We start from the raw sequence: 27,733 nt of genomic DNA, 5'->3' as shown, positions 1-27,733 counted from the left end.
TGCAACAAACCTGCAGCAGTGACCTCGGCTACAAATGTTTTGTCCTCTGGTTCCCCTTTCACTCGGGGAGCATTAAAACAGCTCTGAGTTTTCTCTTGCCACTCCCGCATATCTTGTACTGAGATATTAGGCATGTAAAGACCACGAGAACATGGAGGCATCAGAAATCATCGTCCGTTCTATACCTAGAGCAGTTTGGCTGCTTTGCATCTGTGTGGGTACCAGTTCTTTATTCCACTTTGTAAATTCTTCTTAATTAAAGCTGAGAAGTTTCTCCATGAAACTTTAAGTTTTTTTGGGAGGGCCTAGGCTTGCTCTTCATGGAGTTGGCTTCCCCATGTTAAAGTTACTCAGCCTTGCCAGCAATGGGGGAGAGGTGCTTTTGCCTAGCACGTTAGAAATGGGGCCACGCAACTCTCCAGTGAGTTGGTTTTACATCCTGCAAAGAGACCTGCGGTTTCTCTGACCACCTGGAATACAGACAGAACAAACTCAGCTAAGTCAGGCTGCATTTCTGTCTTTGAACGGTGGAAGCAGCTACTTTCTCTCAGGACAATGTCTGTTCCAGTGCCCCTGATAGTCCCACAAAATTCTTGAGTGAGTTGGGACATTATGGTCTGGATGGCTGGTGTATGAATATAAGCACACCAGGGAATGCTGCAAAGAGTAAATGGAGTCAGAGGAGGATGAAGTGGTAACTCCGAGAGCTCTTTCAACACAGCAGGATGATAGCTTTTGAAAGTAGGCTCTTAATCTTTCTTTTCCTCCTGAACGTTGTTCTTTACTACAACGCGATAAGGACGGATGGATGGCAGCATTTAAAAGTCTGTTTGGCTGAAATTCATCAGTCTTGTTACTTATCAGTGTAGATTAGTCAGTCTTTTAGTGGTGTATATGGGGAGGTTGACATGAACGTTCTTCGAGAGTACCTTGCTTTGTTTTTCACTCGGTCTTCTGCATACATGCGATAACCACTGGACTGCGGCACGGCTCTTCTGGACTCTTCTTAAGCCAGTCAAAGCTGGTGTGAGCTCTCATGGAAGACGTGTGTGGAATGCTGAGAGGCCATCTTGCTTAAAAAAAAAAAAAGGCTCAAAATGTAAAATAACTTAAGTTTCAGCTGGTTACAGCCTCCTTGGCTTTGACCCACCTTCCAGTATAGCAGGTGAGCTGGAGGTTTTTGCCAGTCCAGGCCTACCATGTCCTTTGATTTCTCTTCAGTATCCCTAAGGTTTTTCCTGTGGCATTATGTTCAGGGGGTGGCAAATGGCGTATGATACCACAGGAGATGTCACCTCCAGCCCACCCTCCAAACTCAAAGTGGCACGAAGATCTGGATTTCACAACTTGTGGAAGTTGCAGGGTAAACACTAGGGAATGTTTGATAATCTTTTGGGGATTCCCAGCCTGGAAGAGTACTGTTTCATTAGGGCTGCACAGGCTGAGGAATATCTGCTTGTGCCTGAGGAACTGTAATTTCAAAATTCATTATGCGGTGCTTGCTGTGGGATTCTTTTCTCTGTTATTGCCGTTGCTGCCTCGCTGCAGCTGGTGCTGCACTTTGGCATTAAGAATTCACATTATGCTATCTAATGTGGTAGTGTGCTAAATTAAGGTGCCGGTTATGAACAAAGAGGTTAATGGTCTTACATAACATTTGTCTTGATTTTTTTTTTGTTGGTGCAGAATTAAAAATAGCGATTAGAAGTTCTGTTTTGTCCTAGTTGTGGAACTTTCTGTGGAAATCAATTATCTGCAGCAACTGCAATTTTTTATCAGTTGTTTTTCTCACTTAAAAGCATCATAATTCACAAGTTGAGAACAGATATGAAAGTCCAAGATCGCCACAAGCTACTTATGTTTATCTTTCAGTTATTGGTCTCTTAGAAGGCTGTTGATTGTCCTATTTTACCAGAACTACTTAAGGAATACAGTTGAGCTCTGCTACATTTGTAACTTCCGTAGCATCTATTCACAAGTTTGATTCCTTATGGCTTTTGTTTCTTTGGTTAGCAGTGTAGCTTCTACATACTGGTTAAAACACACAACTCTTGGCTTACCCTAGCTATTGCGCTGTATGGTCTAAAACAGCCAAAGCCTCAGTGTTCTTACAGACGCATCTGAGAAGCTCTTCTGCTGTGTTTGTCACATGCTTCTCTTATTCCTGAGCACATTTTAATCATTCGTCCCAAACCAGAACGGACTGTAGCCATTGAGATTACCTCTTCAGTGTTTATTCTCCTCATAAATTTCTGTTCCCAGCGATGCCGTATACTTACGTGTTCCTACCCATTAAGGTTTCTCTTCGTGAAAACTTATATTTTTCATAACTGCAGAATTCATAATATGTTTTAACTTATTACATTGTGAAGGCGAAACTGTTTATGTTCACCTGCACGGCAGCATATAGTGCTTCATGTCCATGCGCTATTAATGGTAATAGGGAAATGATTTCCTGATCGTTGTCTAGGACTTGCTGCATAGACAACATTCAGAAATGTCCAAACGGTGTTTTGTTGCAAGCTGCAAAAAAAAAAAAAATGAAAGAATGTGGAGCAAAAATTGTCCTGAAATTCTTTGTTTCTAATCTCTGAAAATCAAAGATTTATGGAACTGAATTTGATTCAGTCCATCCCTTGGTTTTCCATTTGAGGTGCCAGTGTGTTTTTTGCAGTGCATTACTGCTCCCCACTTATTTAAATACACCTGGGCTTAGTGCTTGCTGAGATATTCCCTTTGATTTGTGCAGTCTGTGCATAAGCTGTGGGAAGCTCTGAACTATACTCATTAGTCTTCCCCTATTTTTTTTGTCATATAATGATCCCAAGCTCTTTAATTTTTCCTTGATTAAAATACCTGCTTCCCAGGGTAGTCTGCAGCCTGCATGTGGAAATAAGCTGAACTAGCGTGTGTGTGGAGGCACTAGGCAGAGCCACAGCTGGGTGTGTGGCAGCCACAAATCGGCATCCCCCTAAGCACCAATGGCTGTAGCTTTTTCTACTCATGTTAGAGGTTCCATTTAAAGTCTTGTCTTCAAGCAGTGGCCTCGAATTCCTCAAGTATCTTTCTTATTTTGTCTTGTCCCTTCGCTCTTATCAGCAGCATTGATGTGGAATATCAGTGGCAGACCAGTAGCTGAGCAGAGGTCTCCCAAGGGTAGGATTCGTAACCCTCCTAACGGAGGGGAGAATCAAAGAGACCTTGAGAGGCCGCCTTCTGTGGGGTGAGAAGCAAGCCCTGTGTGAAGCTTTACCTCTTTGTGAGCAGTTTCTCTCCCTTTTTCATACTTCATCGCACGGCAGTGGGAAGCAGATCTGAATGAGTCCTGCAAGAGTCTTGACAGTTTGTAAAAACTCAGGTTTGCACAAGCAAAGACCATCTATGAGAAGACAGCTGTGTGTGTATGGATTGATAACCTTCTGTGACGGTGTTACGAAGGCTTGCTCTGTGCAGGTATTAGTCTGTTAGTCACGAGATGCTTAGGAAATGCTTTGATCTACATGTAACCACGTGCTTCTGCTTAGTGCTGTGCAGCTTTACCCTAGCCTTATTTTGTCACGTGCATATTTCACTTGTTTGGAGAGCTGTGGGGAAAGTCAGGTGTCTAAATGCAGTCCTAAATGATGTCTTTACCAAATTTTCATAATGTTTAAAAATCTTTTAATATTTTCTATTTAAAGATAAATACTTCCAATGTTTGATCACTAAGTGTCAGCAGTCAAGAATTTATTAAGATAAACTTCCTACTTTATGATTTATGATATTCTAGTGATTTATGAAGATGTTAGTGCTGCTGCTCTCTTTGAAGAAACCTAACTCTTGTGCAAGGTTGTCCAACTACAGTAGTGCTAGAAACAGTCTTGCATGTTCAAGAGAGAGACACAGCTTTAGCTCTGAATTTTGGAGGAGAGAATTGTATGGAAGTAGCCTGGACTTCAGTGTACTGACCTCTAAGTGGCAGCAAGATGACCTGCAGAAGTTGAATTTGCAGTACCCGTGAGGTAAAACTAGGTCTTCCAGGAATGCCCTGTTTGATCAAGGCTGTGTCCAGAGGTAGGTGTTATGAGCAGTGCCAAGAGCTAGCTAAAACAGGTGTCGGTCATGTGGAAACGGTTTCAGGTTAAAGTCATCAAACATACCTTAGGAGTAAGTGAAATTCTTCTGAGAAGACCCTATAATGTCACTAGCATTAAGGTACCGCAGTGCGCAGCAAACGGTGAAGTGCGAGGTCTCCAGCAGACGAGAGGTACATGCACGCAGCTTTTGGGGTGCTTCTGGCAGCACGAGACCCCTTTTTGGCGAGGTAGGGGATGAATTGCTAGTTCCAGCTTCACGTCACCTTCAGCGTCACTGCAGCGTACCTGGAGAGGCTGTCCCCTCTCTGGGTCTGACAGACATAACCCAGGCAGCAGTTTCTAAGAATTCTTTGTTGTTCATGAATCAGTGTTGTTTGTATAATGTTGTTGTCGCTGATTCTCCTGGCTTTGCTCCTCAGTGCTGCTTGCACATGCTGCTGCTGGTTGCCATGCCTTAGTTAAACACAACAGGCTGTTTCTCACCCTCACCTATTGTCCTGGTTTCAGTTAGGACAGAGTTAATTTTCCTCCTAGTAGCTGGCAGGGTGCTATGTTTTGGATTAGGATGAGAAGAGCGCTGATAACATGCTGATGTTTTAATTGTTGTAGAGCAGTGCTTACACCAAGCCAAGGACTTTTCAGCCTCTCTCTGTCCTGCTAGCGAGCAGGCTAGGGATGCAGCAGAAGCTGGGAGGGGACAGACCCAGGACAGCTGACCCAAACTGGCCAAAGGGGTATTCCATACCATCTGACGTCATGCTGAACAATATATAGGGGTGGCTAGCCGGGGTGGAGGGGGGGCCGGCTGCTCGGGGATAGGCTGGGCATCGGTCAACGGGTGGTGAGCAATTGCATTCTGCATCACTTATTTCGTACACATTATTACTATTAATACTATTATTATCATTATTGTTGTTGTTATTCTTTTCCCTGTCTTAATAAACTGTCTTTATCTCAACTCACAGGCTTCACTTTCCCGTTTCTCTCCCCCATCCCGGAGAGGGAGGGGGGAGGGTGAGCGAACGGCTGTGTGGTGTTTGACTGCCAGCCGGGCTAAACCACAACAGTCCATTTGGCCACAACACCTATATACGTACGTTTTAGTAGCTCTCTTGCTCTGAAAGTAATGCTGGCAACAAATAAATCAGGTTTATTTTTGAGGAAATAGGATGTCGGGAGTATTAATGATGTGTTGTGAGAACTTAGTGTGAAGAATTAACCGTTCATTTTCTTATATGCAATTTAAATCTTTTGTACAAAAGTTTGTTTTTATATAAACGTTATTTACGCAAAATTTCACAGCAAGACTATGATGAGTAAGAGTACAGCTTCACAGTTACTTGAAGCTGAGCTTTAGCCTTTCTTCCCCTACGTTTAGTCGGTTTCCTGTCTGTGTTTTGATGCTTTTGGGTCTGTTGAAGCACGTGGTTCAGATTTGTTAGGACCTCATCGGGCTGGGCCAGAGCTGACCCGGCTGGATTAGACAAGGAGCTTCTTGTTTTGTTTTCTGTGTTGCACACCTAGTTTCCTACCAGATCAGGACCTTAATCTAACCGTTGGCAAGAATGCTGGTAGAAAGCAGATGCTGGGAGAGTTGAAAGTGTTGAATGACCTTTCTGTTGGGAGCAGCAATGTGTCTCTTTAAAGTCACGGTGAGACTTCTGAGCACGTGGTTGCAGGACAGTTGAAGTTGAATAACATTGGCACTGCTTCTCCTCTGCGTGCCTTCCTCTCTGCTGGATGATTCTCCCCTTTCCTTTCAGTAGCATTGGCATTAAACCAGTTCAGGAAGCCATGCTGGCGAAAACATTTATTTTTTTCCTCAGGTTAATTTTTTTTTGTCAGCTTAGTTTCTGTGCAGGATCCGGGTGAGTGCCACTGCTGACTCAGGGGAGAGGATGGGGTTGAAGAGTGCTGACTTGGATTTTACTTGAGCCATCGTGGAGCTATACACTGAGATGCGTGTTAAGGAACAAACCAAGATTTGCCAAATACCGGTTTTGTTAGTTTTCTGTCTCCTCATGGAATGATTTGACATCTTGTACAAAGCGAGGCTGCTGAACAGCCTAGAGACTGATTCTTCTCTTCTAGAGCAGACACAACAGGAACTGTAGAAATTGTTTCCTGAAGCTGTTTCATTAACATGCCTCATACCCTGCTCTAGAAGTCAAATCTTAGTAGTTATTCATTCTTTTGTGTTGTCTCTTCAATGAGAAAGCCTTACATAATGGCCTGTGATGTGTCTGATGTGGGTACCTGCCACCAGCTGAAAGCAGAGAACTGAGAGCGAAGACCTTTCAAGTAGGTTGCTAAGCAGCCATCCAATGGGAAGTATTTTCAGTTTTTCAGCTGGTTTTGTTTCAAGCAGTATTTGAGCTGGTAATTTGGGAAAAGAGCCTTCAGTCTTTCTGTTGTGGTCATTTCTAAAGCATGCTAGCATTTCATCATTGCCTAGTGCTTATTTTGGTTTTCCATCTTTGACTTACATGGAAGTACAAAAATCAGGTTCAGGATTGGTAAAACTGCAGGTCAGCTCCCTGCTCCTTGAATGTCACTGTCTTCAAAGCAGTGGGAATGTGTACATCACATAGGCTTGAAGGTTGTTTTTTTGGAATGGGAGATCACCAAGAGAGTTAATAGTTAGGCAATTTCTATGAGAGTTTTGTTTCAGAATTTGGCCCAAAGCTGTTCGTTCGCATCAGTGACTCTTAGTTATGTTTTTATATTTATTTCAGTGTTTAGACTGCAAAATGACATAACTTAGGACGAGCAGCAGCTCAAGGGAACTTGGTAGCCATGCCATAGTTGTAGGATACTCATCAGTGTGACCTCATTTTGTCTCAGAGACCCTCCGTGCAGTTGCGAACAGCAGCAATAAAATACCCTACGTGTTCAGTTCAGTAAGTAATCCTGTTCTACAGCAACTGTGAAATAAGAGTTGAGCTGGGAATGTAAATGTTGGCTTTAGGCACGGGGATAACTATCAGCAGTTCTGGCACCTTGTGCTGATACAACTGTTTGTACAGCTGCACAATAGATTGTGGATCTGACCTGAGTTGAAAAGTGATCCTTAAAAACAAAACAAAACAAAAAATGCTGGTTTATTTTTAACTTCAGTCGGTTCCCTGGTTTGTTTCGGTGCAAGCAGTTCTACCAGCAGAGCGGAGTTGAGTGGGAGGGTGCTGTTCGTGCTGGTACAGCTGTCAAAGGGTTGTCTGTGTAACCATGCTCTGAAGAAATAGCTGAAGGAGGAATTAGAAACTGATTTGTCACAGTTGGTGCCAAAAGAAGTCTGAACATAAATCACTTCTCTTTTTTTTATGAAGCCAGGCAATTGGATTGAGTTGGTTTCATTGATCGCTTTAAAGAGAAACCAAAACAAGCAGTTGTCTCCACCCCAAAATCTGCCGTCTTATCAAACTAGGGAGAACATGGTGGATGACTAAAGTATCAACATGCACCTTTTGCTTGTGCAGATCAAGCCTTTGCATGTTTTCTGACTCTGATATTTCAGAGCGAGAGAGATGCAGAGCTAGCTGTACACCCAGTTTTTTCCCCTCAGTTCAATGTTTTTACATGTTCTGAAAGTAAAAACTAAGTTTATGAAGTGCAGGTGTATGAAACTTCTTGTTTAACTTCTAATTTCATTTTTTCTTCTCAGAATTTCTTGTAAGATAGTTCTGAAAGAGGTTCATACGTGTGCCTTGCTCTTGAGTCAGGAGAGTTGACTGTTTTCCTCTTGCAGAATCCTCACTTCAGCCTCTGTGCTTTACTTTCCACGTGTGGCAGGTAAGAACCATTAAATCAACATTTAGTTTTGGTTCCTGTCAACCACCTGAAGTCTGAAAACTGACTGTTGCCGCGCTCATCTGGATTTGGGTGCCCTCACTGGAATTTTCTCATGTTCTTGCACAAGCTGGGAGGATCCTTCCTTATCTTCCCACCAGCTTTCCAGCTGTCTCGTTAGCAGCCCGAGGGACACCAGCTGAAGATGCAGAGCCACCCCTACTTGTTGAGTCTGTGTGGAGGTGTGAGTGGGAGGTCAAGCTCTAGAGCTGCTTGCGCAGTGTGCGATGACAGCATCTTTCAGCTCTGGAGCCAGTCATTACTCTGGAGGTGATTAGGCTGAACTGACTGCTCGGCTCTGGCTTTGACACCTCCAGGGGCTTCCGGGAGGTTTTTAACCTGGAGAAGGTGGGGTGGGAGCTTGCTTACAAGGTGTTAGTATTTCTCTTCACCGTCGTGGCACAAACCTGAGACTTAGAACTCCCCTGCTTGCTGTGAATTCTTACCTGTTTGATTGGGCAGCCGCTCTGGCACGGAGCACTCCTCCCCAGTGCCACCCACTTGGCTGAGCTCTGTGCGTGTTACCACAAGCTCACACCTCCTGATTCTCTGCCAGCAGTGGTTTGCTGTGCAGGGTGTTTGTCCTCTAGTTCAGCACGAGCACCGCCAGCACTGACTCATGCTTTGGTGGGTGTTGTGTCAGCAGGCTGTTGCGGTGCGTTTACCTGCTCAGCTCTCACCTTTTGATGCCGTGGAGGCTGTGGAACTTGGTACCTGCAGCTGACATGAAAGCGCTTCGTTTCTGAACGTACTCTTTGTGCTGAACTCAGCAGAGTTACTCCATTCTCTTCCTGTACTGGAGAGGATTCTGGGTGGAGTTACCAGGAGGATCCTGTAGTCCTTCGGGACTTCCTTAGGGATGTGACTGGTTTATTTAAGCTCTACTCTTGTGGAAGAGGACGAGGTCTGTGACTGAAGAGCAAGAATGCTTTGCTACCAGCATTAATGAAAACTTTAAACATAGGATTTTTTGAGGCAGGACATGAAATTGTTCCCTCTGCTTATTCAGACTAGAAGTTGAGTTGCAAATTCTTTCCAAGTTAGTTTTTGAGCCAAGCCTCTCTAATGGGATCAATGTGACTGTTTGTGAATGGAAGGATCAGAGTTTTCTGCTGTTGGCCCCGCTGATAAGCTTTCTGCTATGAGCCCCTTCAAGAAGTGTTATTTATTCTTTTTTCCCTTGATGGGTTAAGTCGATTCTTGTGGCTTGTGATGGTTGAAAATAAGTTCCTTTGCAACTGTCTGACCACCGGAGTAGCTGTGCTGAGCAGCGGTGTTTGTGTTAGAGTAGTTTAAAATGAACCTGTGTATTTGTAAATGAGATGAAGAGAAGCCAGAAATGAATGCACAGAAAGCTGACTGACAAGGCATCGTAAGCACCGATCTTCCCTAAACTGTTCTCTAGAAAGCATTTGTCACATTCTCATCTCTCCGATAAAATGCAAAGCTGATACCAGACAAAGAAAATGCTCTGGGCCGGTACTGATAAAGCAACCATTTGTTAGGGTACGTATTCGATCGGGTCTTGCTGCTCTGGAACCGGAGGTTGGGCCGTAGCTGGTGTCAGAGAACAGAGCGGGAAGGTGCCCTGTGCTGCTGAGGCAGGGTGTGCTCGCAGCGAGGTGCAGCGGGGTTCAGCAGCTCAGCTCCCTCTCGCTCTGCTCTCGTGCCTCACTGCCTGCTGGAGAGGAAGGAGTGGAGATAACCTGCCCGGGGCTGCCCCTTCCTCCAGCCTGCCCCCTGCGGCGGCAGGGATGGCAGTGAGGAGGGCTGGCAGGTCCCCGGGCAGCCTGCGTCCTCCTGCCTATGTGCTGCGTCTCTCCGGTGAAGAAGGGGAAGCCTGGTAAGAAGAGCAGCAAGGGAATTAAATCAGTTGATATCATCCCTCTTACTTGCTGTCCTCTCCCGCTCACAGGCCTGGTGTCATCGCAGCACTGCCACCTTTTCCAGCATCCAGCCAAATAGGAACACAAGCTGGAAGAGGCCATCTGACCCCTCGCTCTGGTTACTCTCGCTTGCAGACAGCAGCGTGACAGATGTTCGCAAAGTGTTGCAGAGCACCTGCTCCATATGTTGCAAACTCTCACAGATGTTTCCTAGTGCCTTGCCCTGTGCTAAGGCTTCTTGGGGGGAAAAAAAAAAGAAGCCATCACTGTAGTGTGCTAGTGTGAGGAAACAAGTACTGTCTGCACCTTGGGTCTAGCAAGCACCTTGTCTCTACTCAGATGTGTGCTGTGCTTTATGTGTAGGTAACAGTAAAAGGACCTTTGCAGTTCCTGCTGGTCTGGCCTCTAAATTAAAGGAAGCTAAAATAATCTTGTGTAATCCCAGATCTAGGTACACCCGTTTTGCTGAGCGCTTTAGGCATTCCAGCCGTAGTTAAGACTGCATAGCTCGACCTCAGGAGGAGCTGAAAAGGCTTGGCTTCCTCTCCTTTCTCAGGAAGCAGAAAAGAACATTTTTGGACTCTCAGGCTACTGGCAGAAGTGATGAAGCTTTGTGATTAATGGGATATGAGCAGGGCACAAATAGTTGTCATTCAGAGCTCTGGAAGACAGAAACACAGGGTATGCCTAAGGACTCCCTCTGCAAGCTTAGTTTTATTTTCCACGTGGTTCTTTCTGTAAGTTCACTCAAGCTCCATCTCAAAGTAAATGAGGCTCTTTCCTGACGTGCTCTTCAGCAGTTGGTGCGTTTGTGCCCTGTTGACAGGAAAACTTGGTGAAGAGAACGTGCTTTTGTGGAGCTCGTGGCACAGGGAGCACACCTGAGAGTGGTTCTTGCCTTCTCCATTGCCTGAGTGCTCCAGTAGTGCTGTGGTAGATCATCCCCCACTACTCCCATGGTTAAGTGCTGCTCTTCCTCAGCTGGCTTTCTGCAAGTGTTCCCTAAAACTTGTTCTGCTCTTGATTTATGTGTCATTATAGTGTTCTGCTATGTGGCCTCGATCTGTAGAGTCATGCTTGCCAGGGTGAGGGTAGCGTCTCCAAAAAGAGCTGTATTTGGTAGTAGTTGAAGCACTGAACGAGATCCGGGGGAGGCTCAGGATCCAAAACTGAGCACTCGAGCAGGCCAGGAAGGACTGTAGCTTCCAGGATGCCAGACTGGCCAAATGTGAATGTTTCTGGCTACATCCTGAGTGTTGCTGCAGGTTCTCGGAGGGGTGTGCTGCTGCGCAGAGGTCCTTGAAGTTGTCTCAGTCTTCCGCTGCCGTGTCTCAGGCCTGTGGGCCAGTTTTTGTGCTGTGGGAAGCTGATCTTGCGTCACAGTATGGTGGGAGGCTGTTCCTTCCTAGACTGGGTTTTCTTCTGTAAAAGTTGGGTCACCCAATCCAGCATCACTCGAAAAGACAATGCTTTTCAGCGTGGGTGGTGGCTGCTGCTGCTCTTTGACAGCAAGACCACCTCTAGTTCTCAAGAAGCAGTCATCAGGCACCCACTGGCCAGATGCCCTAGTCCTCTTGCCTGGTGTGCTGGTATCTTTTTATTTCTGTTCTTTGCTCCTGACTGCTTTGGAGTTGTTAAGGGAAAGTCTTAACACTTGTCAGTATGACCCTGAGGTCAGTATTTATCCCTTGCATTTGGCCCAGCTCTGGGCTCCTCCCTTATTCTTCAGCACTGCAGGTCCTGAGGCAGGCCGCAGTCCTACAGCAAGGTGATGTTGGAGAGACAGATGTGCAGGCTGCTTGTGATGAAGGCGTGAGTCAATGGTACTTAGTGCAGTCGGCTCTCTTGTTGTGTAATGCATCGCAATTTTAAACGTTTGTTCTCTTTATTTTGGTAGAAAATAGCTTTACTGGTGAGTCATGAAGCACTGCCAGTATTCCCATACAAGACAGCTTGTGGAGAGTGGGAACATCAGCATCCTGATGTGCCGTCTGTAGTAGTTTTCGTACCCATCACAGGGAAGTTCTGCCACCACCTCTCATGTGCACGGTGACTTCTGAGGCTAGTTTCTCTGCCACCTGAAGTTAACCATCAAAGAAGCCATCCCTGCTCTTCCCACTGCCTTTTTCCTGGGCTGATAGCCTCAGACCGTGTTCTACTGGTAGCTGTAACCTCACAGGAGCTGTGCCACCATCCTGCTGTCTCCATCCTTGCATCAGCTCAGACGTTTGTGTAGCTGGACGGGTACTGGCACTGGGAGCATGATGCGAGTTAAGTCAGTTGGATATGGAACACCCTTCCTAGTATGTATTTGCAAGACCTGATGTCTTGCCCTGAAGTTTGAAATTGCTTAAAACTGGAACCCTGAATAACTGCCTCAGACTTGTCCTTTCTGGCCCCTGCTCTTCCATACCCACGTATGCATGGGGATGTGCTTGACGCTTTTCCCTCTCTCTGGTTCCCTCAGCTACTGCTAGCTATTTCCCCCCTTCTGGTGGTGGTCTCATAAGACGTGGAGATCTCAGCCGTGGGTCAGTAATGTTTGAGTGCTCCAGCAGGATCTTGGAGAGCACAGCGCTGTTTGTTACTGAGGAGTGGCACGTGCTGAAGGGCAGTGCCACCAAGAGGTGAGGCTTTACCCCCCTTCGTGGTTATGAAGAGCAGAGTTACCTGCCCTTTCCGATTTTTCTTCGGAAAGGTTTTGTCAGTACAAGAAAATGCCACTTATTGCTCGTTGTGCCCGTGCTGCTAAAGACGAAGTGTTTGAAACGTGAGGCATGTAGCTCGGATTTGGAGTAGGTATGCATCTAGACTTAAATATTGTAGGGCCAGTCCTCTCCCAGTAAAGGGTATTTTAAGGGGGGAGGATAATGGAATGTCAGACGTGGGGTGTCCTTGTGCAGTCACCAGTAACTTCGCGTGAACCTCCCCCCCTGCAAGTGCAGCCTAGTGGGTGATCTGTTCCCCTGACCCTCTCTGAGAGGAGGGCTGCTAAACCAGCCTTGCTCTCTCACTGTTGTTTGACCTCTAGTCGCAGCGTGGGACAATACCAAGAGGCTTGCTTGGCTGAACTGGTCTCCCTCCCGCTGTTGTGGGGGTTACACACAACATCGCAGTCTAATTGGAAGGACTCTGAACTTTATGAGCCAGCTAAAATAGTTGAACCAGTGCCTTTGTTTAACACAGGAAGGATGAGTAATATTTAGGCCATCAAATAGTTTTTTTGCTTTATAGTTGTTTGAAACTGCTGGGATTCTTCTGTCTTTATTTGTGGATAGTGTCCATGTTTAGTAATAACCCTTTGCTCCGAGTTAGTCCGAAGAATATCGTTAGGCTGCGTGATAGAACATCTCAGTTTTTTCAAGCCTTGTAGATAGCTTCTTCTTAAACTTTGTCTGTGAAATGCTGCTGGCCACAAAGTATTTTTTTTCTCACGCTTGTGTGCAGGAAAATACTGGATATCCCTCTGCTTTCTTGAGGGGGTGTGGATGAAGAGGTGGAGCAGTTGTAAGGGGGTTTGGACTCTCCTCACCTGGTGCCCAGCTCCTTGTCTTGCATCGTGGCCACAGAAGGCTTTCTGTGTGCCGGTCACTGCCTCACGGCTGCGACTACACACCCGCAACCCGTCGTGTCGAGCTGTCCTTCATTGGAAGGGTTAACAGCTCAGAGGACCGGTGTCCCTGGACTGCAGCTTCATGGACATGAATTCCCTTGGAGGTCTCAAGGAATTAACGAGGAGACAGATGAAGCTATTCAGTGCTTTTCTGAGGAAATGCAGAGTATCCTCCTGGCAGAAATACCCTTACTTTCTGCCCCGCTGCTGCGTGGCCCTTACCGACGTGCAGGGATTGCTGACTGCACGCTCACCGCTCCTCTTCTGCGGGTGGAGGAGAGAGCAGCTGCCTGCAGAGGGCTGCCCCCAAAGCAGCGCGTGAAGCCTGGTTCCTCCCTTTGTGCTTTTCTTGGGGGCGGCTGGATACTTGGCAGCCAGCCTGGGACACTTCTTGGGGGCTGCAGCCTGCCCTCATTTTCCCTTTCCCTGGAACCCTTGGACCTCTTGAGTCATCTCTCAGGTATCTCTGGGCTAGGCAGTGGAGAAGGCTGGGAGGGACTCCCCGGTGTGGGTTGCTGCTGTCCTCAGAACAATTCAGGTAGCACATTCCTAGTTGCCGCGTGGCTTTCAGCAGCCTTCTTTCTTGAAGTAGGCCGAGGGTTTCCATCTCTTGCTCTGGTGACTAAAATCTTCCTGCGGCCTCTTGTCCCTGAGCGCGGCCTGCCGGGGCCTTGGCGGGCGCGTGTGTCTGCCTTGGTATTTGTGACCTCTGCCTGAGGTTAACGAGCGCGCTTCGATAATCTCCCCGCTCTCAGATGCGGATGTTGGTGCTTCCTGCTGTCACTGGTGAAATAGACCCCGAGACGCTTCGCTCTCAAATTTCGGTGTAAGCTGGGAACGGTCCCAGAACTGGAAGTGACGTGCGTGTCTCCTGGGTACGGTAACTGCCGTTATCACACGGTGATCTCTTATCTCCCTCGTCCCTTGAAGTTTAAACTACAGGAAGGTGTAAAGTAAAGCTTGTCCCGTGCTTGGAACAACTGAAAATTCAGCTTCAGTCACTGGCAAAATGAAAGAAATCAAATCCAAGGCGATGCTGAATAAGCATGGGGAGATCCAAGTCTGGAAAGCATTCGGCTGCGAAGTGCTGATCTGTTGCAGGTGCTGGCACCTTGCTTGTTCTTGGATATTAACTGTCATCAAACAGCTAAAAACACCACCACCACATAGGCAAGCCTCTGCTGCTAGAATTGCCTTGTTGGTACAAGCAAATAAGAGGGAAGAGTGAAATCTACAGCGTGTTTTTGTCTTCGTGGTATGAGTCGGGCTCTGTGTGAGGTTACAGACAGATCCGCATTTCTGAAGTGTGATGTTTTCTTCTCCCCAGCCCCCACCCCAGCGAGCTGAATATTCCCATTGATCCCTTTACACCGGGTGTAGCTGTGCGGTCATCTAACCGCAAATGGAAATGTTTCCCATTGGATCAGTGAGACGATTCAACTCAAATGAACGTACGCTCACGTTATCCCAAAATCCAGTGCAAGGGAACGTGCTGACAAGGAGAGAGAAGCATTCTGTCGCTGGGACCTCTTGGGTCAGGTTGGGTTAAACGCGTTACGAAGTGGCACCTTTAGTTTCAGGGTCTCTTGAGCTGCATCTTTCCCGCTGTTGAATGGGAGAGGAGGGAACTTTGTGATCCTGACACGGCCCCGTCTGGCTGGGTCGTGTGGCTGCAGGGACATCCCGTGGCCGGTTGAGGAACAGCCTGAGCCGTGCTCAGGTGTGCAGGACCCCTCAGTCTTTAATTATTGCCCCCCGGATGTGACCGTGCTAAGAAACTGGAAATCTGATGAGTTCAGGGACTGAAGTTGCCGTGTCATTCTTGTACCAAGGACTTCAAATAGTTCCCTATTGTGGGGAAGTCCTGTGGAGTTTTCCCCAGCAGCCCCAGGGACAGCTATGAAAGGGCAAAGCATCTGGAGAGAATTTGGATAGTTTTACTTTTCCATTATCCTGTGGCTGTGCTGGGCAGTTGGCAAACATTTAAAGACATCTGTCTTCTCCAAAGCACTTCTGTTCTCAGTTGGATTTAACAAATCCCTCTTGCCTACCTCTAGAAAGCCCAGACCTGCTATGTGAGTAGGTAGAAGCATCGGGACACACAGTTGCTGTCTTGAAGGGCTCAGAGCAATAAAGGAGAGAATCCGAGGGGAAGCCATTTAGAATACAGCGAGTGCACGATGGCAGAGCGAGTGCGGCGTGCTTGTTCTGAGAACCTGTCGTGTCAGAGCTTGAAGAGAAGTGAATATGAAAAAGAGGAAACGGCGTTATGGTAGGAAGTGAACACAGGTTTAGTCATTTAGATCCTCAAAATGCAGAGGCACGAGGAGTGGGATTGAGATTCTTGGGTTGTTCTGCCTGTGTTAGCTCTGGCATCGTTACTGGCAGACAGCTGTGGGCTTGGCTTTACTTGTGCTTTAGCTTACGGTTTACGCTTTGTTACCACACTGCCTTAATGATGAAATGAACTGAAGGAAGGAAATAGTATTTCTCTAAAGATGTGAGGCTCGGAATATTCAGAGTTCCTTGTTTCCCTGTCTTTTGTCAACCGTCTTGGAGAAACTGTGTGTGAGATTGCCTCCCAGTCTGTGTGTTTACCTACAAGATTAAAGAGATGGTGAGGAGCATGCCGGAGCAAATGGGAAGTAAAACAAGAAGGGAAGAGAAGCAGCTGTGGATATAAATAAATGCTAGAGACTTTCCTAGGAGATGAGGAGTGAATGCAAGTGGTCTTCCATTTACAGGAGTCTCCTTTGCTTTTTCAGGTCATCATAAGGAAGTGGACAGCCAGGATTTTTGCCCCGTGGCTGCCTGACCGCTGCTGAGCTGCATCTGCCAGCCCATGTGGCTCTCCCCATGCTCCAAGAGTGCAACTGGTGCCCAACGCAATGTGTGTTTGTCAAACCATGGAAGTGGGCAAGCATGGCAAGAATGCCACTCGATCCGGAGACCGGGGGGTCCTGCTGGAGCCTTTCATTCACCAGGTGGGCGGCCACAGCAGCATGATGCGCTACGATGACCACACTGTCTGCAAGCCACTCATTACCAGAGAACAGCGCTTCTATGAATCCCTGCCCCCGGAAATGAAGGAGTTCACACCTGAGTACAAAGGTGAGGCCTGGTGTCGTTTCAGAATGCAGTTCCTCTCACTTTGCTGGAGCTGCCAATGTGTTGCTATCTCTTTGTCTTGTTTTATTTGTTACTTTTACCTTTTGCAGGTTAGCAGTTTGATAAGAGCTTTTTGGAAAGGAGGAAGTCTTTTTTTTTTTTTTTTGTTGGCATGCTAGGCTTCATGTGCTCCTCCTTCTAGACAAACTAAAGTGTTACGGTTGCAATCTGGTGCTTAAGGTTATGAATGTGTATCTAAAGTAATTTTACTAGCAAGTAATTGTCAGTTATTGCCTTGACCTTGAGCAAAAGAAGTTGGGTCATACACTGAGCACTCGTGCATTCCAGTCTTAGAATTTACTACTTCCTCATCCCAGCTCTTTTATGGACCCATATCAGAAACACTTGCTGCTTCAGCAGCTTCCTTTCCCAGAGCTGAGGTGAAGCCTTGTCCCCAGCTGCTCTGAAGGAATGGAATTTTCCAGTGTCTTTGTCGTTGTAGGAGGTAGGCAGCTCACCTGAACCTTTCAGGAACTCGACAGGCTTTTGGCCACGCGCTTGTATTCGGGACGGTAACGCGGGCTGGTAGCCTTCTGGGGGACTTGGTGTTCACGTTGCCTCTGCCTCTTTGTCTCGGCGTGGTGCCGGAAGGCCCGTGCTCCCCAGACAGTTGGGACCACCATCTGTTCAAGGTCTTGCCGTTTGATCTGCCTGCAGCCTGAAGGTCTCAGAGCAGTGTCAGCTTACCTGCCTGTCTGTACGCAGACTGTGAACAAAAGCTATCCTCTCCAACAGACCCTCGAGCCGCTCTGGGTCCATATGGTGCTCTGGTGACCCAGCTGAACTCCCAGCTGAAACTTGCGGAGCTACTGGAATCGATGTGATGTCAGGCGTTCCTCGGGAGATCAGTTTAAAACTGATGAAGTTGATAGCCCAGATAGAGGCCTGTCGTCTTGAAGTGCGATACTTCCTGGTTGCCTAAGGGCAGAGGGCAGGCACCATGGTATGGGATTTCATCTGAGGCTCCTGTGCAGCTTCCTGCTGGTCCCCGAAGTGACAATGTCGGGGATGATGTTTCTTGTCTGATCACTCATTACTGTATAATTGCCCATTCACAGGGGCAGCTTGAGGAGCACGTCCGTGCAGCCAGAGCACTTGGATGGGCATTTACGTAGTGACACACTGGAGTCCTGAACTGCTCTGAACTTGCGCTGAGCCTTCTTAGACTTGTTTCGTCACTTTTGTGGTGAATCTTTGTGTTCAACGCACATAGTATTTGATATTCCTGGCAGCTATTTGACGCTGGTGTCAAGAGAATGAAAGATTTTGCCATTGCACGTTAGGAGATGTGTTGGTCACCTCATTTTCAGGGCTGGAGGTTTCCCTAAGATGATGTCAACACTAACTGAAAGCGCCAGGTGTTCTGCTTCATGGCTGGTCAGCTAGATATATTCAGAACTGGTGCCATGAAAGATCTGTATCTTTTCTTGGAGTATGGTGTTTTTCAGGAATCTACAGAAGGCAAAATTGGACAGGACACACATGAATGGGCTTGCCTTCACCTGGCTGAGGTAGTGTACTTCCAGGACCTCCTGTGTTTATCACTAGCAAACCCTGGGACCTCACAGGTCTTTTTTTTTTTCTGCGAGACTAGCTGACTTCAGGTACAAGCAGCAGGTGCTACTTGAGCCTCAGAGCTGAGATGCTGCAGAGCTCCTCTAGCTGAGAGGAGCTCCTCCCTGGCCAGAGATGCTCTTGTCAACAGCAGGAATGCTTCTGCAGGATATACGCCTAACCCAAATTAACTAAATGTCTATTTACATGTTTTGCTTTGGCACCCCTCAGCACCTTGGTGTACTCTGCTGGATGTCTCCAGTTTGTCGACATCCCTTGTTTTATTGGGTGCTGCAGGACTGAACAGAGGGAACGATCACAGCCCCTCAGCCTTCCAGCTGCATTTTGTTAGCACGGCTCAGAAGCGTGTGAGCACTCAGGGCTAGGAGCCTCATGTGCTCCTAGCACAGTTTTGGGTGGATAGCACAGCTGCTACAGCTGTTGTGGACTGTTTGCTCCAGCAGTGATGCAGGACGCTGTTTGGGAGGTTTTCTTTTCTGTGCTGTCTTAAAAATATTTGGATTCTCCCCTTTGCCATCTTAAACCTCGTTTCATTGCTCTGGATTTCTCTTGCTGCTCTGTGAGCTGTGTTTTCCTCTGTGCTGTTGAACACATGGATGCTAGTGATTGTGTATTCCTCCCCTGAAAAACAGTGCTGATGTCGCTTCTTTCTGGCAGGTGTAGTGTCTGTCTGTTTTGAGGGAGACAGCGATGGCTACATCAATCTGGTAGCGTATCCTTACGTGGAGAACGAGGCTTTGGAGCAGGATGACATGCCAGAGAGGGACCAGCCACGACGCAAGCACTCGCGTCGGAGTCTTCACAGATCAAGCAGCGGCACTGAGCACAAGGAGGAAAAACCTGGCCTGGCCAGTGACAGCACTGAAAGGTAAAAGCTTTGAGGGTCTAGTCACAATGTGACAAGTGGAAAATGTCTTAACCCTTTCAGCTTTGGTCATCCTTTTGTTTAGGGTGTTTTACACTTCCATACGGTTGCTAGGTTGTCTTGCACTTACTATTCCAGCATACTGTGGCACTGCAAACAGTCAGGACTTGTGCCCAGTTCAGGACAAGCTCATCCAAGTGAAGGGCTTCTGACGCAGGATAACCCTTGGAAGGTTAATTGGATGTGGAACCAAAACCTGTGAAGCAAATTCAAACACTCTTAAGTCCATCTGGTTGTTAACCCAAGGTTAACGAGGATGGGTCCACATCCTGGGATGTTAGCGAGGATTTGCTGTGTAAGGAGCTGGTGGGTTTGGATAGTGTGAAGTGTGCAGAAGGAGAAGGAACAGGAGATGCTACTGTGCGAGGGAATTGCATGACTGTTGTAAGGATCTGGAGAATATATGGATTCTAACAGGCTACCTTGTTCTGTCTTTATACCAGCAACATCCAGGAGACAAGGAGTCCCAGGGTGGACATGCACATCCACTCAGATGTTCCATTTCAGATGTTGGATGGGAACAGTGGTCTGAGCTCTGAAAAGATCAGCTATAACCCCTGGAGCCTGCGCTGTCATAAGCAGCAGCTGAGCCGCATGCGGTCAGAGTCCAAGGACCGAAAACTCTACAGTATCCTTTGGGAAGCGAACTGAGTGCGTCAGGTTGCTGCTGTTGTGCTGGCCGATGCGTTTCTGCTTGAGGCAGCTAGGCCTCGCTGGTGTCAGCATGACACTGATGCTCAGAAGCCATGTTTCTGGCTAGTTCCCATGTTTTCTTTCCTTTCTGGACCACCTTTGAGTCAGTTTGTGTGTTCTTAACTAGACAGGTTTTCATGTTGGGCAAGGTCTGACAGCAGATGCAGGTCTAGGCTGTGCAGCAGTTCCTTGGGAAGGAACTGTGATTGTCCTTGTCACCTTTCTTGAGTCTCTTCCAGTTCTACTGTATCCCTCTGGAGATGGTGACCAGAACTGCACATGGTACAGAAGACTGGTGAACCAGAGATTTCCACTGGCACCTAATGATGTTGTCTCTGTTTCCTCATGATTTGTAACACACGTTCTTGTAAATGTTGCTTTGTTGCCCCAACATCTCATTTCTGACTGGTAACAGTTGTCGCAAAACCCAGTGCTTCATACATTAAGCTAAAAATCTTTTCCCCCTTATGTTTATCATCTTGCACGTCAACTCCAGAGAGCTTTGTCTACCAGTTTAGTGGCCAAGTCGGTCTCCTAAGGTCTTTTGGGGATTTTTCATAACTGCTCCTCATCTTTGCAACCTCGAGTAACGTAGTATATGAGCAAATTTGCCATCCCGTTCGCTTTCCTGGATCGCTTGTTGACTAGCGTAGATCCCCACACAAAGACCCTGCTAGTGACTTGGGCTGTGAGACCAGTCGGGCATCCTGACTTTTTTCTTTTGTTTGCTGACTAGTTAATCACCCTGTCAGCATCTTAGTCCTCAACCTGCTGTTTAGCCTCTTTTGAGACATCTTGTCAAATGTCTCCTGATACTCGCGCAGGTTTCATTTGGTCTGATACCTCGTGTCTGTGTTTCTCAAAGTTGCTGAAGAACCCCAGGATATTTTTGAGATGTTACTTTCACAAAAGGTGTGCCTGATCTTCCCTGATAAATTGTACTTATCCACATCTGCGTCTGTTCTTCCGTACAGCATCCCGCTGAGCTGTGAGATACGCTTCTGTCAGTTTGTAGTTCCCATATCTCTGCAGGTCAGCATTGCAGTAGCCTCCCTTTAGTCTTCTGGAACTAAGGCAGCTTTAAATGAGTTAATGCATCCTGTTTAATAAGGGAAGTAGCTCTGCCTTGTGACGTTTAGGGCTTCTGGCTGAGACTACCCATTTCTGGTGATTTGTTACTCTTCAGTTTTTGTTGGACGTGCAACCTCTTCTCTTTGCACTTCAGTTTGAGACAATTCTTTGAAATTAGAATTTTGGCTTGGGAATTCCCAAAGCTCTTCCCTGTTAAACACAATAAAATATTAACATTAATTTGGGGGGGGGGGGTGCTCTCCTTTTTACTTCCACCCTGCCCCCCAGCTCCTTTTATGCTTTGACTATAAACCCTTCGGGCAGTCTGAGTAACTGCTTCACATGGCAGAAGAAGGTTAATTTCTGTGCCTTTGCAAATTACTACTCGTACTTCTTTTCTAACTTGCCAACTTGTGTTTTTGTTTCACCTGCTGGAGCTTGATTTTTGTTTTCCTTGCTTAGAAACAGCCTCGCTTTTAATAGCTTTATTCTTCCACATTTTAACTGCGTAGGCTTCCTTTTCCTATTCTCAAATGTGTGCTTTGAGCCTCCAGCTTGTATTTTTAAATAGAGGCCACATCACTTGCAGAGAAGTAATTCTTTTTAGCTGTCCTATCTTTTTTTAACACACTTCCTTATTTTTATGAAGTTCCTCTTTCAAATCAAATGTTGCTGTTGATAGATTTTTCTAAATGTTAAACTTCCTTGCAAGTTTAATCTAGCTGTGCTCTGGTTGCCTTTTTAGCATAATGTGTTGAACCGTGACCTACTCTTTATGGCAACCTTCAGAGTTGTTTTTCCCCTTTGGGACTCCTTCGCTCTGGTGGTTGCCTCAGGCTTGTTCTCAGCGTTGTGCCCTACTGGAAGGCTTGCCCATTGTGTGTGGTGGTAATTGAAGGTTCCCGTTGCTGCTGTTTCCTGCCTTTGTAGCCTCTCCAGTTTTTCCCCGTGTATTGGTTAGCACTGCTGTTCTGGTCAGGTTGATAACAACAGCACTGTGGATCTTACTTGAGCCTCAAGTTCTTGGTCCGTGGGGATTGTGTTCTCTATCTGTACGGTTAAATTGCAGATTCGTGTAGACTAAGCTCTCCCTTAATGTATCACCAGTTCTTGCTAGCATACTGTGTCTTTCCTGACATTAGCATTCTGCTCCTTGGCTCCTCCTGCTGAGCCCAGTGTGCCTGTACGTGATCCCCTCTTTAGTGCTGGGCAGGCCACTTTCCAGGCTGACTTCTTCTACAGGGTGCCAAAGCCCATGTGCCACTGCTTGGGTTTTGTCCTTTTTCTTCACCTTCCCAAACAGTTTGTTCTCTCTCTTCTTTGGTTCCTATTTGTTTGCCACCCAACCCTATCTCATGCCGTGTCCCTCTTCCTGGCTGCCCTGGGGAGCAGCGTCTCTGACAGTTGAGCTCTCCTTGACGTCTCTCCCAGAGTTCCTCTTGCTGGAGAATGTGGTGCATCACTTCAAGTTTCCCTGTGTGCTTGATCTGAAGATGGGGACCAGACAGCACGGAGATGATGCCTCTGAGGAGAAGGCTGCTCGGCAGATGAAGAAGTGTGAGCAGAGCACTTCTGCCACCTTGGGTGTGCGAGTGTGTGGCATGCAGGTAGGAATCCCCAAGTCTGCAGCAGGTGCTGCACATCCTTTCCCCAGCTCCATTAGAGCTGCTAACTAGTTAGTGTTTTCTGCTGAGCGCTGAGTTAGCCTTCCTCTTCAGGTAGGTGCACCAGAGTTCGTGGTATGAGCTTTTTGTTTTCATTTCTAGACCTAGGACAAAGGATTCTTGCAAGGTAGCCTGCTTTATCCAGAGGTGTTCATGGAAAACATGGGGGTTTTCTAAAATAACTGTTCTTCTGGTTTAGTGTTAAGCTAGAATTGCAGTGCCTGGGGGAGATGTGTTGTTTCTGTCCTAGCATCATCTGACGTTTACTTCTGTACTGTACTGGGACTTAAAATTGTCCCTTGGTGCTACACCTTGAGCACAAGGATTTGCTGCTGGTGCTGTTGCACAATAGAGTTGATCTTTTTCCCCACCGGCAGAAGTATCTTGTAATCCGGATCTCTGCCTGCAGGTTCTGAAGCAATGAGGGCCCTGCATTAATCACATGCCACATCCTAATGGCAAGACATACGTGGCTCCCGCTGCCGGAGGATTTGTCTGAGCTGCTTTCTAAAAAACTTAGCTTTTTGAGCCTTGGTGTCTGTTGTGGTGCGCTGCTTTGGGGACGCTCACCTGTGGGTGTCAGGGGACCAGTGCCAGCCCAGTGCTTGGACACCCTGGCCGTGCACATGTGAGCTGCTTCGGGATTCAGGGAGCTTGCAGAGCTGTTCGCTCGCTCCTGGGTGTGGTGGTGACGTGAGCTCCCTCTGCCCTGTCCGTACAGGACAGCTTTGGGCGCTCTCTGTGTTGCCTTAGCCTGGCATTCCCACTTGATGTGTATTTCCTTTGATGTTCTAGGTCTATCAGCTGAACACAGGGCATTACTTATGCAGGAATAAATACTATGGACGCGGTCTTTCCATCGAGGGCTTCCGCAATGCCATCTACCACTATCTCCACAACGGCGTAGAGCTGCGCAAGGACCTCTTTGAGCCTGTCCTCACCAAACTCCGAAGCTTGAAAGCGGTTTTGGAGAGACAGGCCTCCTACCGCTTCTACTCCAGCTCCCTTCTCATCATTTACGATGGGAAGGACAACAGGTCGGGGACGTTTGTGGATATCCGGCCAGAGACGCGCCTGAAGCGAACGGACAGCTCCCTCCCGGAGAACCTTCAGGATGGCGGCAGCACAGAGCCCGACTCCTCGACCCAGCCCAAGGTGGATGTGCGTATGATTGACTTTGCACATAGCACCTTCAAAGGCTTCCGTGATGACCCCACTGTGCATGATGGACCTGACATGGGCTATGTATTCGGCCTGGAAAGCCTCATCAACATCATGGAACAGATGCGTGAAGAAAACCAGTAGCCCTGGGCCACAGCCTCTTGTCCTGGTGACTGGAGCCGACAGGACCACCTACTAGCACAGGAAAAAGCAGACACCTCCATTTTAAAAACAATTATATTGCTCCATTGTTTTTTAAATGTACTTGGATAGAAGAGCTGAGGGCAGGCAGGGTGGAAGAGAGCGCCTCGTGCTGACCAGCTGGTTCTGACCACATTACCTCTGCCTTCTGGAGGAGGTTCCAGAGATGCCTACGGGGTGTTGGGTGGCCTGGTTCTTCGCTCCTTATGTGTGTACTGGAGGGAGGGCCTGGCCTTGGGGCAGAGAAAGCAGGGGAGCGCAGGGCTCTTGGGGGGGGTTGGAGCTGGGGCTTGAATAGCCTCCTGTCTAGGGAGCCCTAGGAGGAGCCTACGTTTTGAAATTCCCTTAGGTTACGTGGAAAGGGCGCTGGAGTAATGGCCAGCAGCAGCTGGGGAGCTGAGGGGGAGCAGCAGGCACGCTGCTCTGCACGCTAGCTCTGCCCTGGGTTTTGCCGATGGGCCTTGGCTTTCGATGCTGCCTTTTCCTTCTGTTTGGGCACTATGAATAATCAACCCAACTGTGGAAATAAAATGACCAACTGCAGCCCATGGCAGAGCTTGCTGGGGGTGAAGAGACGCTGCACAGCTGGAGCTGTGCTTGAGCTCGCGCCTTGTTCATGCCAGCACTGGGACTGACCTGAGGGGCACGGGGCTCTGCCTCCGCCCGCTGACCAAGCCCCCCCTCAGCTCGTGAGCTAGCAATAGTACCTGTAGCCGTTACTGTGACCCCAGCCGTGCAGCGGGGTATTTTTGGACCATTTCACCCCTTCCCCTTGCGTGTCGTCGGTCCCACGGGCTCTAGGCGAGGCTCTCCCTGGGGCCAGGGCCTGCGGCTGCCCTCTGGGGGGGCAGAGGGGGGGAGCTGCCCGCTGGGGCTGCCTCCCGCCTCCTCTCCAGGGCTGGCAGCGGGGGGAGGAGCGCTGCCCCTCGCCCTCAGCTCCTGCCCGCCTCGGCCTGGGGCCGTGGAGCTGCTGTGTCCCCAGATGACCGCTGCGCTGGGACGGAGGCCGCCCGGCTCCCCCTGCAGCCTGGGCTCCTGCCGCTGTGCCGGCGGCTCCCCGCGTTGAGGGCGGTGCCGTTCGGTGGCGCACCCCCTCCCTCTGTGCTGCCCCCCCTGCGCCCACCCACTTGTTCAACGGCGTTTCTGCACCTGCCTGAGCAGCGCTGCCTGGTCTGTGCTCCTTGCGGGGGGCGGCCGGGGGGGCGCGGGGCGGGGCGGGGGCGGGGACGGCCCCGGCCTCCCCCCCCCCCTCCGGGGCTGTGCGGGAGGCGCGGGTCGGGGGGAAGGCGGGGGCGGGGCCTCCCCGCGGGGGGGCGGGGCCTGGCGGAGGCTCCGCCCCCGGTGGGCGCGGCCCGGCCGGGCGGTGACGCGGCGGGGCGCGCGGCGCTGACGTGTCGCGGTGCGGGCGCGGGGATGCGGGCGCTGATCCTGGTGGGGGGCTTCGGGACGCGGCTGCGGCCGCTGACGCTGAGCCGGCCCAAGCCGCTGGTGGAGTTCTGCAACAAGGCGCTGCTGCTGCACCAGCTCGAGGCGCTGCAGCAGGCGGGCGTCAGCCGCGTGGTGCTGGCCGTGAGCTACATGTCCGAGGCGCTGGAGGCCGCCATGCGCGAGCAGGAGCAGCGGGTAAGGGCGGGGGGGGGGCCCCCCGAGCACCCGCACGCCCCGCGGCGGGGCGGCCCGGCCCTGACCGCTGTGCCCGCAGCTCGGCCTGCGCATCTCGCTGTCGCACGAGAAGGAGCCGCTGGGCACAGGTAGCGCCGGGCGGGGCCGGGGGGGGCTGCGGGCGGGGGCGCGGCGGGGCGCGGGCAGGGCTCGCCCGGCGCCGTGCCGCTGCTGACGGGCGGGCAGCGGGGCCGCTGGCGCTGGCGCGGGACCTGCTGGCCGAGGGCGGGGAGCCCTTCTTTGTGCTCAACAGCGACGTGATCTGCGAGTTCCCCTTCGCCGCCCTGGCCCGCTTCCACCGGCAGCACGGCGGGGAGGGCTCGCTGGTGGTGACCCGCGTGGAGGAGCCGGCCAAGTACGGCGTGGTGGTGAGCGAGGCCGACACGGGCCGCATCTGCCGCTTCGTGGAGAAGCCGCGCGTCTTCGTGTCCAACAAGATCAACGCCGGGCTCTACATCTTCAGCCCCGGCATCCTGCGGCGCATCCAGGTGGGGGCCGGGCCGCGGGCTGGGTGCTGGGGGCCGGGACCCCCCCCGCTGAGCCCCGCACCCCGTCCCCGCAGCTGCGCCCCACCTCCATCGAGAAGGAGATCTTCCCGGCCATGGCGCAGGAGGGGCAGCTCTACGCCATGGAGCTGCAGGGTAAGGCCCTGCCCGGGCAGGGGGGTGCCGCCCGCACCGCCGCCCCCGCGCCGGCGGCTGTCACCACGGCTCTGTCCCCGCAGGCTTCTGGATGGACATCGGGCAGCCGAAAGACTTTCTCACGGGCATGTGCATGTACCTGCAAGCGCTGCGGGCTCAGCACCCCGAGAAGCTGCACTCGGGGCCCGGTGTCGTAGGGAACGTGCTGGTGGTAAGTGCCAGCCCCCAGCACGCCAGCCCCAGGCACGCTTCACAGGCTCGCTCCGGCTTCCTGCTGCTGTCCTCACCGTGGCCCTCAAGCTGTGCCCTCCCGTCCCCACGCCAGCTCAGCGTTGCAGGCCGTGCAGAGAGCCGTGGCTGCCTCGCAGCCCCGGTGCAGCCTTTCTTCCTTCCAGGACCCCAGCGCCAAGATCGGGGCAAACTGCGTCATTGGCCCCAATGTGACGATCGGGGCTGGCGTGGTGGTGGAGGACGGGGTGCGCATCAAGCGCTGCACAGTGCTGGAGGGGGCCCGCATCCGCTCCCACTCCTGGCTGGAGTCCTGCATTGTGGGCTGGAGCTGCTCCGTGGGGCAGTGGGTGAGGACGTGGGTGCTGCAGGGCCCTGGGGGGATCAGGGGCCTTGCCCTCCTGTCTCCTCCTGCCACCCCAGGCTGTGGCTGAAGGGCAGCTGGGATGCACCTGCGGGCAGGAGCAGGAGCGCGGCACCGTGCCCTGAACGGGGTCAGGTGTGACGGGGCTCTCTGGGGCAGGTGCGCATGGAGAATGTGACAGTGCTGGGCGAGGACGTCATTGTCAACGACGAGCTCTACCTCAATGGGGCCAACGTGCTGCCGCACAAGTCCATCACCGAGTCTGTACCAGAGCCACGCATCATCATGTAGCAGCCCCCTGGTGCGCCCTCGACTCCCGGCTCTGCCTGGATTAAATATTTATACTTCTGTCTACCTCTGAGCATCGTCTGCGCACAGCCCAAGCACCCAGGTTGCTTGCCAGAGCCGGCCTGGCTTCCCCTCCCCATGTCTCAGGGCACCACATAAGGAAGAATAATTTAATGCTGCATTTCAAGTCAGCCCCCAGCCAGGGGCAAAGTAACAGAGCCCAAACACACAGGGCCCAGGGCCCAGACACCGCTCACTGCATGCGGGGCTGCTGTGGCGGCAAGGCCTCGGGCTCCCCTCCCTGAGAATGACCTGCAGGGCAGGAGAAGGGCGGATGCTGGCCCCAGAGCCTGCCGTCTGCCCCCCCCAGCCCCGAGCCAGCCTCTCCCTGCAGAACCCGGCCGTGCGCTGGGTCCTGGCCTGTCCCCGGGAGGGGGGCTCCCGGGGGAGAAGCCAGTGTGCAGTGCTCAGCTGGGGGAGCCCGAGGTGCGGGGCTGGGTGCTACGAGCTGGCAGGCTTGGTGAAGTCGTCCACACCTGTGATGGTGGCCTTGCAGAAGAAGCAGTCCTTGTTGTTCATCAGGTGCTGGTTGATGCAGGCTCTGTGACAGGAGAGAAGTGTGAGCACCCTTTGCCCCTTATTGGTGCTGGGAGCTGGGGGCATGGGCATGC

At 50.2% G+C, this 27,733-nt stretch overlaps 3 protein-coding genes across 8 annotated transcripts in view; 2 read left to right on the top strand and 1 right to left on the bottom strand.

Annotated features, from left to right (window-relative positions):
- The window catches only part of IP6K1 (inositol hexakisphosphate kinase 1), a 37,148-nt gene extending 12,726 nt beyond the window's left edge, over positions 1-24,422 (top strand). For 3 of the 4 annotated variants that reach the window (XM_040568983.1, XM_040568982.1, XM_040568984.1), the window contains 5 exons: positions 16,187-16,532; positions 18,822-19,032; positions 19,533-19,717; positions 22,285-22,460; positions 23,313-24,422. In XM_040568983.1, the coding sequence (XP_040424917.1) occupies positions 16,310-16,532; positions 18,822-19,032; positions 19,533-19,717; positions 22,285-22,460; positions 23,313-23,822 (1,305 nt within the window). In that variant the 5' untranslated portion in view covers positions 16,187-16,309 and the 3' untranslated portion in view covers positions 23,823-24,422. Of the gene's footprint in view, positions 1-10,292; positions 12,053-16,186; positions 16,533-18,821; positions 19,033-19,532; positions 19,718-22,284; positions 22,461-23,312 lie in introns of those variants that run through there. The other variant, XM_040568985.1, reaches the window with a different exon arrangement.
- Positions 24,423-25,224: 802 nt separating this feature from the next.
- On the top strand, positions 25,225-27,128 carry GMPPB (GDP-mannose pyrophosphorylase B). Of its 2 annotated transcripts, XM_040569210.1 has the most exons (7): positions 25,228-25,502; positions 25,582-25,630; positions 25,728-26,029; positions 26,104-26,182; positions 26,266-26,393; positions 26,578-26,760; positions 26,934-27,128. In XM_040569210.1, exons 1-7 carry the CDS (start codon positions 25,293-25,295, stop codon positions 27,063-27,065), a joined length of 1,083 nt encoding a protein of 360 aa, XP_040425144.1. In that variant the 5' UTR covers positions 25,228-25,292; the 3' UTR covers positions 27,066-27,128. The 2 variants fall into 2 exon arrangements, with proteins under 2 accessions (XP_040425143.1, XP_040425144.1); XM_040569209.1 differs by having other exon boundaries at positions 25,225-25,502; positions 26,266-26,760.
- Positions 27,129-27,218: 90 nt separating this feature from the next.
- RNF123 (ring finger protein 123) overlaps positions 27,219-27,733 on the bottom strand; it is a 50,820-nt gene continuing 50,305 nt past the window's right edge. For both annotated transcript variants that reach the window (XM_040569205.1, XM_040569206.1), the window contains exon 39: positions 27,219-27,663. In XM_040569205.1, the coding sequence (XP_040425139.1) occupies positions 27,564-27,663 (100 nt within the window). In that variant the 3' untranslated portion in view covers positions 27,219-27,563. The remainder of the gene's footprint in view (positions 27,664-27,733) is intronic.

The sequence above is a fragment of the Cygnus olor genome, chromosome 10, assembly GCF_009769625.2.
Source record: "Cygnus olor isolate bCygOlo1 chromosome 10, bCygOlo1.pri.v2, whole genome shotgun sequence".
Classification (NCBI taxonomy): domain Eukaryota; kingdom Metazoa; phylum Chordata; class Aves; order Anseriformes; family Anatidae; genus Cygnus; species Cygnus olor.
Note: the sequence above shows the minus strand (reverse complement) of the source record. Positions and strands in the feature narration are given on the sequence as shown.